The sequence below is a fragment of the Rhincodon typus genome, chromosome 7, assembly GCF_021869965.1.
Source record: "Rhincodon typus isolate 14 chromosome 7, sRhiTyp1.1, whole genome shotgun sequence".
NCBI classification, from domain to species: Eukaryota; Metazoa; Chordata; class Chondrichthyes; order Orectolobiformes; family Rhincodontidae; genus Rhincodon; species Rhincodon typus.
The window spans coordinates 90,051,312-90,066,156 of record NC_063338.1 but is presented as its reverse complement, the minus strand read 5'-3'; the positions used below and the strand labels follow the sequence as shown (position 1 = coordinate 90,066,156).

Below are 14,845 nucleotides of genomic sequence, written 5' to 3'. Positions count from 1 at the left end.
TTGCGTACTAGTGCCAACATCTGGAGACAACACTGTAGCAGATACCGTGAAGAAGCTCACTTTGATTTGTGATGCTTTCAAATGTTTCTAGAGAATTCTTGCACACTGTGCGATGGTTCTCAGATTCATGTGTGTGATAACAGCAGTCAACACTCGCTGTCAAAAAGAAAACCCTTGATTCCTGGCAGTTGAAGTGGTTAGAGATGATCTTTATGGCTGGCTAACATTTTGCTGGAGTTGTGATAAGCTCATATCAATCTTCAGAGTCTCACGCTTCATTCTTAGCTTGCTATATAGGCCCGTTTGGTAAACAGGACTTGCTGTTACTGTTGCCTTGGCTACCAAGCCAGATAGATGCACGCTATATTTGTGTGTGGCACTTGACGGCTATCAGTTTACCAGTCGGTGTTTAAGCCCATGCTTAATCATTCAGGATTCTTAATTGAGCTCCACTAAAATTTCATCGCATTCCTTCCTCACTTCAGTAAGAGTATTACACAGCCTTCCGCTCCATCTTCGAATCTTGCAATGCAGAAGGAGGCCATTCAGCCCATCCTTTTTATTCAGTTATGGGACATGCCCAATATTTATTGCACATGCCTATTTGCCCTTTGAGAAGGTGGTAGTGAGCTGCCTTCTTCAAGCATTGCAGTCCGTGTGTTGTAGGTAGACCCACATATTGTTAGGGAAGGAATTCCAGGAATTAGACCCAGTGACAGTGAAGGAATGGCAACATGTTTCCAAGTCAGAATAGCGAGTGGCTTGGAGAGGAACTCAAAGATGGTGATGTTCCCATGCATCTGTTGCCCTTGACCTTCTAGATGGAAGTGGTTGTGCGTTTGGAAGGTGCTGTCTGAGGATCTTTGGTGAATTTCTGCAGTGCATCTTGTAGATAGTACACACTGCTGTTACTGAGCATCGGTGGTGGATGCTTGTGGATATGGTGCAAAATAAGTGGGCTACTTTGTCCTGGATGGTGTCAAGCTTCTTGAGTGTTGTTGGAGCTGCACTCATCCAGGCAAGTGGGGAGTATTCCATTGCACTCTTGACTTGTGCCTTGTAGATGGTGGACAGGCTTTGAGGAGTCAGGAGGTGAGTTACTCACCGCTGTGTTCCTAGCCTCTGTCCTGCTTTCGTATGTGGTGAATCCAGTTGAGTTTCTGGTCAATGGTAACCCCCAGGATGTTGATAGTGGGGAATTCAGTGATGGTAACACCATTGCCTGTGAAAGGGCAATGATTAGAGATGTTTTGTTGTCCCTGCTTCAAAACAGCTTTCTAATTTGGCCCAGGCCTCCCTTGATTTTTATTAACATGTATTAATTCAAGCTTTCAGAAGGTTATTATTGAACCTGCTTCCAATGCATATCCCATTCCTTGTCTTTTGCCAGTCATCTTTAATGCGAATTTTCTGGTCACCAGCCTTCATTTATGTATGTCCTCATTTACTCTGTTAGAACCCCAGATAGTTTTGAACATCGCTGCTAACACTGTCCTAGAAACACAGAAAATAGGAGCAGGGGTTGGCCATTTGGCCCTTCGAGCCTGGTCCAACATTCAACTGATCATGGCTGATCATTCAACTCAGTTCCTGCTTTCTGCCCGTAAAATTTGATCCCTTTAGCCTCAAGAACCACATCTAATTCCTTCTTGAAAACATTCAATATTTTGTTCTCAGCCACTTTCTGTGGCAGAGCTCACTCCTCTCTGTGTGAAGACATCCCTCCTTAACTTCTCAGTTCTAAAGATCGCTATTCAGTTTCTCCACATAAAAATTCTCCAGTCTTCACACATAATTGCCCCTCACTGCGGTATCACTCTGATAAATTTCCTCAGCACTGAATCTTTGTTGTGTCCTTTGGTAAGGAGGACCTGAACAGGAAGGGAGGGGGATACAGAGCATAACATTGTGCTTTTTCGACAAGCACCCACATTCTACAGATTGATAATGGGAGCATTATCAACAATCACTTGATGCGGGGATCCTATTGGAAGTTAATTGGAGCCCCCTTTCCCCCTGACTGACTGGAGACCAGGATTCAAACGCTGCACCTCCCAATGTGGAGACACGAAGGATATGACCGAGTGTGAGGTGCCTGTATTGCTGAAAGAGAAGGGTCATTTGGAATTTCTGCCTCTGATCTCTGTTCAGGCCTGGAACATTGCATGTATATGGAACCATGTGAAGGCTTGGAGACTGAGCTTGGCTGCATTTGAAGACCCTATCAAAGGCTGAATGAGCTGACTGACCTGTGTGAAATAAAAACGGTCAGGTAGAGATGGGAGCAGTGACAGGAAAAACCACATCCAAGCGCAAAACCCTCATTTTCATTAAAGGTTGAATTTTGAACAGATGTATTGATGCAGTGTAATGGCAGAATCAGATACTGTGTGTTAAAGGCTCCACTGCACTTCATAAATCAACACATCTTCCGACTTACCCTGTCCAACACCACAGTGATCAAATTCGTTTCAGAGAAAATGCTTCTTGTTTCTATAAGGCAGGCAAGGAAGAGATTGTGAGTGTCCAAGGTGGGGAAGGGTCAAGGTAATGTGGTGGTTAAGTCACTGGTAACCTTGGCTAATAATACAAGGGTGTGTGAAAAAATGTCCCCTGGTTGTAGTTTGAGCATCGCCTGTTGTCAAAAGCAGACAGGGACTTACTAGATGGTCCATTGAGCTTCTTCCAACACACAACGAAGCATTGTGAAGTGTCATATTTCCCCACATGACTAGCAATGCAAAGTGAAGCAATTTCAGGCATTTTTCTGAAGAAGGGTCTAGGCCCGAAATGTCAGCCTTCCTGCTCCTCTGGTGCTTCTTGGCCTGCTGCATTCATCCAGCTCTACACCTTGTTATCTTGGACATTTCTTGGAATGGTCCTAAACTGTGGCATCCTTTATGTTGGCTTATTGCCACTGTGCCAGTGAGGAGATAACAGAAGAGGAGAAAACAGTTATTCTGTAGGTTTATTTAGAACAGTAGAAATGATTTACACCCATGCATTCTCTCTTAAAATGAGCTTGGATCACTTTAGCCTTGTCTGTCTTTAGTGTTCCACAGTTTGTCATCCAGTTCCCTATTTCTATTGTAGATATTTTCTAATGAACCTGTTCAGATGCATTGTGACACACCTCTGGAAGAGGTGAGACTTGAACCTAGGCCTTCTAGCCTAGAGATAGGGACACAACCACCGCACCACAAGTCGTACTCCTGTTCTATCATTCCCCTGTCTCCTGATAGGCTCCTATTCATGCTATCTCTCCCTCTCCTGCCTACATCAATTCTCTTTGTCCTTTTGTTCCCATCGTGTGGTCTCAGTGTGATGGATGCAGCTGTTCAGCTCACCAAATGGAACTGACTACTCTACAGCAAGATTATCACTGAGTCTTTTCTGAAAACAGTCAGAGAGGATGGAAGGAAGGGTCAGGTGAATAGCTTTGTCCCATCAGCCAGACTCTGTTTCCCTTCGTACTAAGCTACGTGGGTCCTTCCACTCTGCCTTATTCACAAAAACACAAGAAACAGGAGCAGGAGTACACAATTTGGCCCATCTAGCCTGCCCCACCAATCAACACGGTCATGGCTAGTCTTGGACTTCAACGCTGTATTGTAAAATGTCACCATAATCCCAGGGCTGCTCTGTCATTACAGACGGACGACTGGTGATTGGTTTAACCTGAGGGTCACCACACCTCAGGTGGTGGGGAGAGGTTAAGAAGGATCATGCTTCATGGTAATCTCAGCTCGTGCAAGGATTGAACCCATGCTGTTGGTATCACTGTGTGTCGCGAACCAGCTATTCAGCCAACTGAACTAACCAACCCACTTCAGTGCCACAGTACCCGTGGATTCCCTGGGAGACCAGAAATCTGTCTGTGCCAGACTTAAATATACCCAATGATGGAGCATCCTTAATCTTCCGGGGTAGAGAATTCCAAAGATTTGCAACCCTTTGAACAAATTAATTTCCCCTCATCTCAGCGCTAAACTGGATAAAACAGTAGGTGAAAAATGGGAGACTTTCAAAAGAGAGATGAATAGGGTGCAAGCTAAGTACATATGCATAAGAAATAAATATGGGCTATCCAAAGCTAGAGTAGTCTGGATGACTAAGGATATTGATGAGAAAATGAGGAAGAGAAAGGAAGTGCACAGGAATGATTAAAAGCAATAGAAGTCAGGAAGAGTATCTCAAATGCAGGAGAGAGACTAGAATAGAACAGAATGGAGCAGAACAGAATGGAATAGAATAATTGTTGTCACAAATACTCAATGGGTATAGTGAAAAGTGTATACATCGCCAATTACAGAGCCGACTTAGATACAAAAGTACCGAGGCACAGCTTCTTTTGTTACAAGATTTGTTACAGAAATAAGATGTCCCACATTACACAAAAGTGTTCATTATCGCAGACCGTGCTGGCACTTAGCTTCCAGTCCACATTGGGCCCTGGCTCCACACCGCGCTAGTGACACGCCACACCAGGAAGCCCCTATGGGAGGAGGAAATTAAGAGGAAGTATGAGGAAAGGATGGCAGGCTGTGCTAAAACAGTTATTAGTGAGATGTTCTTCAAACATATTAATAGCAGAAGATGAGAGAAGGATAGAGTGGGACCCATTAGGAACAAGCAGGGTAATGCGGGGAGGCGATGGCCTAGTAGTATTATCACTGGACTGTTAATCCAGAGACCCAGATAAAGTTCTGGAGACCTGAGTTCAAATCCCACCGCGGCAGATGGTGGAATTAGCAGTCCAATGATGACCACGAATCCATTATCGATTGTCGGGAAAAAAACCCATCTGGTTTACTAATGTACTTGAGGGAAGGAAACTGCCATCCTTACCTGTTCTGGCCTACATGTGACTCCAGGCCCACAGCAATGTGGTTGACTCTCAACTGCCTTCTGGGCAATTAGGGATGGGAAATAAATGCTGCCTAGCCAGCGACACCCTCATCCTGTGAATTAATTTTAAAAAAATCAGATCACTGAAGCAAAGGGGACGGCAGAGATACTAAATGAGTATTTTGCTTCTGTCTTTACCAAATTAGAAAATGGTGACAAGGCCCAGTTGAAAATGTGGGCGTTGAGCAACTGAGCAGCAGCATGACAGATAAAGAAGAGGTGTTAAAAAGGCTGGTAGCACTCCAGGTAGAGAAGTCACCAGGCCCAGTGAAGATAAAGACCATTAGGTGTATGAGCAGAATTAGGCCATTCAGCTCATCGAGTCTTCTCTGTCATAGAAGATAGGCAACAGAGGGTAGGTACAGGGCATTTCTCAGTCTGGATACGAGTTGTAAACAGTGTTCCCAGAGGGCTGTGTTGGGACCCTTGCTTTTTCTGATTTATATGAACGATTTGCAGATGGGTGTTGAGGGCAAAATCTCTAAATTTTGTCAAGGGACTAAGCTGGGGCGAATAGTGAATTGTGAGGATATCGCTGAGCGACTTCAGAGGGACATTGACAAGTTGGCCAAATTAGCAGACAACTGCGAGATTAATTTCAATGCAGAGAATTGTGAGGTAATGTATTTTGGTAGAAGAAACATAGAGAGACAATACAGGCTCAATGGTACAACTTTGACAGGAGTACAGGAGCAGAGAGACCTTGGGGGCGAAGGTGGCCAGGCAACTTGAAGTTGTTAAGAAAGCTTATCGGATCCTTGGGTTTATAAATAGAGGCATTGAGTATAAAAGCAAGGAAGTGATGCTACACCTCTGCAAATCATCGGTCAGACCACATTTGGAGTATTGTGTTCAGTTCTGGGCACCTTATTTAAGGAAGGATGTTAACGCCCTGGAGAGAGTTCAAAGGAGATTTACTAGAATGACACTAGGAATGAGGGATTTTAGATACAAGGAAAGATTAGAGAAATTCTCCTTGGAACAAAGAAGATTAAGAGGTGACATTGTTGAGGTGTTCTAATTCATGAACAATTTTGACTGAGTAAAGAAGGATAGTCTGTTTCTAATAGCTGATCTGTCACAATTTCAAGCAAGAGAGCTAGGCGTGTGATAAGGAGCGTTGTTAGGATTTGGAATGCAGTGCCTGGAAGAGTGGTGGAGCTGGATTCTATAGGAGGTTTCAAGACAGACTTGGAGGTAAATTTGAAAGGGATGAATTGAGAGGGCTATGGAGACAGGGCTGGAGAATGGGACTGGCTGGGTAACTCTTTCAGGAGCTTGTACAGACACAATGGGTCAAATGGCTTCCTTCTGTACTGTAAAATCCTATGATTCTAAACAATTGCCCTGTTATCCTGAGGCTGTGTGTTCTAGATTCCATAACCAGTGAAAACAAGCTCCCAGTGTCTCCTTTGTCAGTGGGATTGCCTCTTATTCTTCTGAACACCAAAGAGTTTAGGTCAATTCATATGTCCCAGCCTCTTGTCTTAAGACAGCACCTCATCCCAGGGGGCAATCGAATGAATTTCGGTGGTCTGCCTCCAATGCAAATATATCCTTCTCAAATGTGGTGACTAAAACTGGACATGGTATTCCAGGTGTGGTCTCACACAGACTTGTGTACAATTGTAGCAAGAATCTTTACTGGATTTAACATCTCTGAAGCCCAACACAGTGACATGCCATAAATGGACATTTCGGCCTGGAGTTTATATTTATGTCTCAGTGAGGCGTGACGTTTGACCCTATAGATTTCTGGGTCAGTGATAAGAGTGCTACTCACTTAAATACAGCTGGGACAGAAAGGAAGATATCCATGTAAGTGAGTCCGAGCTAAACTGAGCTCAAATGCAGCTGATCTGCAATATTGCCAGAGATCTTCAGATTTTATCAGGGGCCCAAGAAACAATTCTACAAATCATTGTTCCTTTCAAATTCTACAAAATCTGAAAGCAAGAACAGCATTTATAAAGTGACATTAACACAGTGAAATACTGTCTCCCTAAGTGCACCTCCAGTAACAATGATCAAGCCAGATTTGATATGGATTTCGCATAAGGATATATTAGGACATTAGGCATGAAATACAGCAGGTGCTGGAGATCTGAAATACAAACAGAAAGTGCTGGAGAAACTCAGCAGGTCTCGCAGCATCTGTGGAGGGAGAAACAGACTTAACGTTTCAAGTCCAGTTCTTCGTAACTTGGATATTAAGATTGATGATTTGTGACCAAATATTTGATTAAAGAGCTAAGCTCTGAGGAGTTGCCTAAAGGAAAGAGAGAGATAAAGAAAGAAGGAGAGCGAGAGAGAGAGAAGCAGAGAGATGTAGGAAAAGAATATCAGAGCTTAGGGTCCAGGCATGTGAAAGTACAGCTTTCAGCGGTGAAACAGTTAAAACTGAAGATTCACAAGAGATCAAAATTGGAGGAGTACGGTTATTGAAGAGTGTTATAGAGATGGAAGAAATTGTAAAGATGGGGTTACAGGCAGGAATGAGTTCAAGGAGGGATTTGAAAAGAATGATGAAAGTCGTTGAAATCAATACAGTGCCAAACTGGGAGCTTTCAGGCACAGAGTGGTGTTGTGTGAGTGGGCCTACCAGAATTAAAACAAGAATTAAACATGTGTCTCAGGTTGCAGTTTCAGAGGCAGATGAAAATGGTGCCAAAAAAAAATTGTCAGTGAATAATTGTGACAAGAAAGGTAGCAAACCAGGTCAGGTTGACCTTATAGCTCCTACATCATCTGCCTGTTTCATCTACATCGCTCCTAATGCACTAAAAAGGTAAAGTTGACAAAATTATCGGACTCATCTTGTGTTTTCATTCCTGATTTCTCAACTCTTCTTGTGTTGCGTTCCTTGTTACTGACCTTTTGTCGTCATGGTGCTGCCCTGTGGATTGGGTCCTTTGATACAAACAAATATATCTTTAACCATTTGAAGATTTATTTAACAGATCTCTGGACCAGACAAATCACAGCTGCTGAAGAGGTTTTTAAAATTTTCTCTGTGATTAGAACATTTTACTTTGGTAATGGAATTTATACGATTTTTTTCTGTTGTTTAATTATTCATGGTGGTATCTGATTGGCAGAAATTGTCTGGGAGTGAGGGATCCTTACTGTGGCTGGGACCTGAGACAGAAGAGATGTACTACCATTGAAGACAGTTCCAACATGAGCCTGTGGAACCAGAACATCACAGAGTGTCCGGTATGAATACACCTACCTCAGATACTTTGCATCAATGTCACCTTGTCATATGAAAGATCTTATTAAACTGGAGAGGGTTCAGAAAAGATTTACCAGGATGTCGCCAGCAAAGGAGGGTTTGAGTTTTAAGGAGAGGCGGGACTTTTTTCACTGGAGCATAGGAGGTTGAGGGGTGACCTTATAGAGGTTTATAACATGATGAGGGGCACAGATAAGGTGAATAACAGGTGTCTTTTCCCTAGGGTGGGTGAATTCAAAACTAGGGGGCATATTTTTAAATTGAGAGAAGAAAGATTTTAAAAAGAAATGAGGGGCAACTTTTACACAGATGGTGGTTGGTGTATAGAATGAACTTCAGAGGAAGTGGTGAATGTGGGTACAGTTACAACAATTAAAAGACATTTGGATAAGAACAGGAATAAGAAATGTTTGGAGGGATATGGGCCAGGAGCAGGCAAGTGGGACTAGTTTAGTTTAGTATTATGGTTGGCATGGACTAGTTGAACCGAGGGGTCTGTTTCAGTGTTGAATGACTCTATGTCTATTTTTTTTGCTGTAACCAACAGGTACAGCTGTGATAAATACAGGTGGTGAAGAAGGCAGATGGTATGTTGACCTTCATAGTGAGAGGATTTGAGTACAGGAGCAAGGATGTTCTTGCTGCAATTATTTGGTGCCTTGGTGAGACCACATCCAGAATATTGAGTGCTGTTTTGGTCTCTTTATCTGAGGAAGGATGTTCTTGCAATGGAGGAAGTGCAACAAAGGTTTACCAGATTGATTCCTGGGACGTCAGGAGTGCCATAGGAAGAGAAACTGCATTGTTTAGGACTATATTCACTGGAGTTTAGAAGAATGAGGGAGGGGATCTCATAGGAACCTACAAAATTCCAACAGGCCTATACAGTGTAAATGCAGGAAGAGTGTTCCTGATGACTGGGGAGTGCAGAACCAGGGGTCACAGTCTAAGGATAAAGAGTAGGCCATTTAGGCCTGAGATGGAGAGAAATTTCTTCACCCAGAGAGATGTGAGCCTGTGGAATTCTCTGCCACAGGAAGCAGTTGAAGCCAAAACATTGAATGTTTTCAAGAAGGAATTAATTATAACTCTTAGGGCTAAAGAGATCAAAGGGTATGGGGTGAAAGCAGGAAGAGGATATTGAGTTTGATGATCAGCCATGATCGTAATGAATGGTAGAGCAGGCTCGAAGGGCCGATTGGTCTACTCCTCCTATTTTCTATTTTCTGAAGGAAATGAGATAGGCTGTCAAACCTTTTTGTCTTGCACTCATCAGAACAGATGAAAGAATGCCACATTTCATTAGGGGCAACAATTGTTTTAAAAACCAAAAGAACTGCGGATGCTGTAAATCAGGAACAAAAACAGAAGTTGCTGGAAAATCTCAGCAGGTCTGGCAGCATCTGTGAAGGAGAAAATCAGAGTTAACGTTTCGGGTCTGGTGACCCTTTCTCACAACAGAGGAAGAGTCACCGGACCCGAAGCGTTAACTCTGATTTTCTCTTCACAGATGCTGCCAGACCTGCTGAGATTTTCCAGCAATTTCTGTTTTTTTCATTCATGGCATGAGGGCATCATTGGCTAGGCCAGCATTTATTGCCCTTATCTAATTGCCCAGAAGGCAGTTAAGAGCCAACCACTTTGCTATGCGTCTGTAGCCACATGTAGGCCAGACCAGGAAAAAAATGACAGATTTCCTTCCCTGAAGGACATTAGTGAACCAGCTGGGATTTTATGACAATTGACTGTGGTTTCATGGTCAATAGTAGATTCTAAATTCCAATTCTTTTTATTGAATTCAAACTTCACCATCTGCCATCACAGGATTTGAACTTAGGTCTCCAGAACATTAACTGAGTTGTTGGTTTAATAGTCTATCAGTAATATCACTAGGCCATTGCCTCCCCATGGGGGATTAATACTCTCTGAGAAAAGGATGCTGATTGGTTGGCGAGTCGACTGGTCCGAGGTGTTGCAAAGGAGAATGCAGCAGGGAACATTGTGACCTGTACTTTTGTTTAATTAAGAAAAAGGCACAATGCCAGATAGGTTCCTTCTTACTGCACAGGACAGACTTTAGCCAGCATATTCATTCATGTTGTGAGCCCTGCTGATAATCTTAAATTGGTTGTTAGTGTAATCTTTAACACGTTCGGGATTACTGAGCAAGTGTTGTCCAATTATTGAGGCACATCGACACATGCATCATTTCTTTGAGATTTGCAAGCACAACTACTTTTGAACACTCAGCCTATTGCAAAAAAAAACCCAAAGAAATGGGTGCAAGGTGAAGAACTTTGAAAGCATATCATTTTTCTTCACCAAACTTCAAGTTCTGCCCAGCCAACTCCGCCCACCACCGCCGACGCAATTCCGCCCACAGCCGACGCCGCACGGCCCACCACCGACGCCGACGCCGCACGGCCCACCACTGACACCGACGTTGCTCTGCCCACCGCCTCCACAGCCAGCAGCTCCAGAGGAGACAGCAGCACCCAGCCCTGCCGAGTCTTCACCATCCCCCCAGACCTCCCCCTTACTGAGGACGAACGGTCAGTCCTCAGTAAAGGGCTCACCTTTGTCCCCCTCCACCCACACATCAACGAATACCGGTCACGCTTGGACATTGAACAGTATTTCCGTCACCTCCGCCTTCATGCTTACTTCTTCAACCGTGAGCCTAACCCTCCCTCTACTGACCCCTTCTCCCGCCTCCAACACACCCTGTCCTCCTGGACACCACCCCAAGGTCTCCTACCCTCCCTTGACCTCTTCATCTCCAACTGCCGTTGAGACATCAATCGCCTCAACCTCTCCACCCCTCTCACCCACTCCAACCTCTCCCCCGCAGAATGTGCAGCCCTCCGCACCCTCCGCTCCAATCCCAACCTCACCATAAAACCCGCGGACAAGGGAGGCGCAGTTGTAGTATGGCGCACTGACCTCTACATCGCCGAGGCCAGACGCCAACTCTCCGACACCTCCTCCTACCGCCCCCTTGATCATGACCCCACCCCCGACCACCAAACCATCATCTCCCAAACCATCCACAACCTCATCCCTCAGGTGACCTCCCACCCACAGCCTCCAACCTCATCGTTCCCCAACCCCGCACTGCCCGCTTCTATCTCCTTCCCAAAATCCACAAACCTGACTGCCCTGGTCGACCCATTGTCTCCGCCTGCTCCTGCCCCACCGAACTTATCTCCACCTATGTCGACTCCATTTTCTCCCCCTTGGTCCAGGAACTCCCTACCTACGTCCGTGACACCACCCACGCCCTCCACCTCCTCCAGAACTTCCAATTCCCCGGTCCCCAATGCCTCATCTTTACCATGGCTGTCCAGTCCCTATACACCTGCATTCCCCATACAGATGGCCTAAAGGCCCTCCGCTTCTTCCTGTCCCGCAGGCCCGACCAGTCCCCCTCCACTGACACCCTCATCTGCTTAGCCGAACTCGTCCTCACCCTCAACAACTTCTCTTTCAATTCCTACCACTTCCTACAGACAAAGGGGGTGACCATGGGTACCCGCATGGGCCCAAGCTACGCCTGCCTCTTTGTAGGTTACGTGGAACAATCCCTCTTCCGTACGTACACTGGCCCTAAACCCCATCTCTTCCTTCGTTACATTGATGACTGTATCGGCGCCGCCTCGTGCTCCCACGAGGAGCTCGAACAGTTCATCCACTTCACCAACACCTTCCACCCCAACCTTAAGTTTACCTGGACCTTCTCTAATACCTCTCTCTCCTTCCTGGACCTCTCTGTCTCCATCTCTGGCAACCACCTAGAAACCGATATTCATTTCAAGCCCACCGACTCCCACAGCTACCTAGAATACACTTCCTCCCACCCACCTTCCTGCAAAAATGCCATCCCCTATTCCCAATTCCTTCGCCTCCGCTGCATCTGCTCCCAGGATGAGGCATTCCACTCCCGAAAATCTCAGATGTCCTCGTTTTTCAAGGAACGTAACTTCCCCCACCTCCGTGGTCGAGAACGCCCTCAACTGTGTCTCCCACATTTCCCGCAACTCATCCCTCACACCCCGTCCATGCAATAAGAACCAAAAAAGAATCCCCCTCGTCCTCACGTACCACCCCACCAACCTCCGGATCCAATGCATCATCCTCCGACACTTCCGCCATCTGCAATCCGACCCCACCACCAAAGACATCTTTCCCTCCCCACCCTTATCTGCTTTCCGGAGGGACAACTCTCTCCGTGACTCCCTTGTCCACTCCACACTCCCCTCCAGCTCCACCACACCCGGCACTTTTCCCTGCAACCGCAGGAAGGGCTACACCTGCCCCTACACCTCTCCCCCATCCCAGGCCCCAAGAAGACTTTCCACATCAAGCAGATGTTCACCTGCACATCTGCTAATGTGGTATACTGCATCCGCTGTACCTGGTGTGGCCTCCTCTACATCGGGGAAACCAAGCGGAGGCTTGGGGACCGCTTTGCAGAATACCTACGCTCGGTTCGCACTAAGCAACTGCACCTCCCAGTCACGAATCATTTCAACTCCCCCTCCCGTTCCTCAGACGACATGTCCATCCTGGGCCTCCCGCAGTGCCACAACGATGCTACCCAAAGGTTGCAGGAACAGCAACTCATATTTCGCTTGGGAACCCTGCAGCCCAATAGTATCAATGTGGACTTCGCAAGCTTCAAAATCTCCCCTCCCCCCCCCACCGCATCCCAAAACCAGCCCAGCTTGTCCCCGCCTCCCTAACCTGTCTTTCCTCCCACCTATCCCCTCCTCCCACCTCAAGCCCCACCCCCATCTCCTACCGACTAACCTCATCCCGCCCCCTTGACCTGTCCGTCCTCCCTGGACTGACCTATCTCCTCCCTAACTCCCCACCTACACTCACCTTTACTGGCTCCATTCCCACCTCTTTGACCTGGCTGTCTCCTCTCCACCTATCTTCTCCTCTATCCATCTTCTAGCTGCCTCCCCTCTCTCCCTATTTATTTCAGAACCCCCTTCCCCTCCCCCATTTCTGAAGAAGGTTCTACGCCCAAAGCGTCAGCCTTCCAGCTCCTCTGATGCTGCTTGGCCTGCTGTGTTCATCCAGCTCTACACCTTGTTATCCCTGGCTATCATGCCTAGTTGTTCACTTCTGTCTGTCTTTTCTATCGAAGCATTGTCATGGCTTTGGAGTTGATTCAGAAAGAATACACTGGGATGGTGCCCAGGGTGAAGTTCTTCCGAGCCATGGAGAGACTGGAGAAACTGGCCTTTGTACAGCTGCTCAAAATGACGAAGGGTTTTTGTTGTGTTAAGTGAGGTGAAACTGTTACTGTTGAGAGAAAGATCGGTAACCAAGGGACACAGATTTAAGGGCCAGTGCAGAGATGATGAAGCATTTTCATAAAATGGTGAGGTGCTAATACCTGGACTGAATGAATACTAGAAGCAGATTCAATTGTGACTCTGGCCTCGCCAGAGAAGGCCATATCCTTTGAATAGATTTTAAAAAGTCAGAAGTCACACGACACCAGGTTATAGTCGAACAGGTTTAATTGAATTCACAAGCTTTTGGAATGCTGCTCCTTTGTCAGATGAAATCACTTCACTACACCCTGAAAGCTTGTGTTTTCAAATTTTAAAGGGGAAGCAATGGTCTGTTAATCCAGAGATCCGGATAACGTTCTGGGGACCTGGGTTCGAATCGCGTCATGGCAGATGGTGGAATTTGAATTCAATAAGTATCTGGAATTAAGAATTGAATGATGACCATGTATCCATCATCGATAAAAAAAACCCATCTGGTTCACTAATGTCCTTTAGGGAAGGAAACTGCCATCCTTACCTCGTTTGGCCTACATGTGACTCCAGACCCACAGCAATGTGGTTGACTCTTAACTGCCCTCTGGGCTATTAGGGATGGGCAATAAATGCTGCCTGCCCAGCGATGTCCTCATCCCATGAACGAATAACGAAAAATAAATAAACTTGTTGGAGTATAACCTGGTGTCGTGTGACTTCTGACTTTGTCCACCTCCAGTCTAACACCAACACCTCCACATCATTGATAAAAGAAAAGCTCACAAGAATTTAGTGGATATCTTGTGGGAAATGATGTGCAGAGCTGTGAAGGGAAAGGAGTGGACTAGGACTATTGGGACAGCCGACACTGATACAATAGGATGATTGGCCTCTTTCTTTACTATCACGTTCTTTCTTGTTAATTCTCTGTTGGCCTGACCTATTTCTTCCTGGGTTTTTCTCAACAACCGGGCTCTGCTGCATGTTAAATATACAGACAGCAACTGGAAGTGAACGGAATCATCTTTCAGGCTATATTTAGATAGCAAATTAAAAGTAAAGAATCTCTCACAACCACAGGATATCATGAAGCATTTTGCAGTCAATTAAGTCCTGTTGAAGTGTAATGTTCTTTAGGGAAGGAAACTGCCATCCTTACCTGGCCTGGCCTACAAGTGACTCCAGTCCCACAGCAATGTGGTTAACTCTTAACTACCATCCAGCAAGCTCTGACCTTGCCAGCACAGGCCACATTCCATGAAACAAACTATGTCCATCTTCCTTCTCACCTATCCGCTCCACCCTTACCCCGACCAGTCTCTACAACCCCCTACCTGCATCCACTTATCACCGTCCCACCTACCTTACACCCCAGCCCCATCACCCCACCATTTATTCCTGAGCTCCCTTCCCCCTCCCC

General features: G+C 45.8%; 1 protein-coding gene across 1 annotated transcript in view; it reads left to right on the top strand.

The window, feature by feature from the left end:
• LOC109938442 (semaphorin-5B-like) overlaps nucleotides 1-14,845 on the top strand; it is a 197,476-nt gene that overhangs the window by 130,307 nt on the left and 52,324 nt on the right. The window contains exon 12 of the mRNA XM_048599262.1: nucleotides 8,007-8,124. Within this exon, the coding sequence (XP_048455219.1) occupies nucleotides 8,007-8,124 (118 nt within the window). The remainder of the gene's footprint in view (nucleotides 1-8,006; nucleotides 8,125-14,845) is intronic.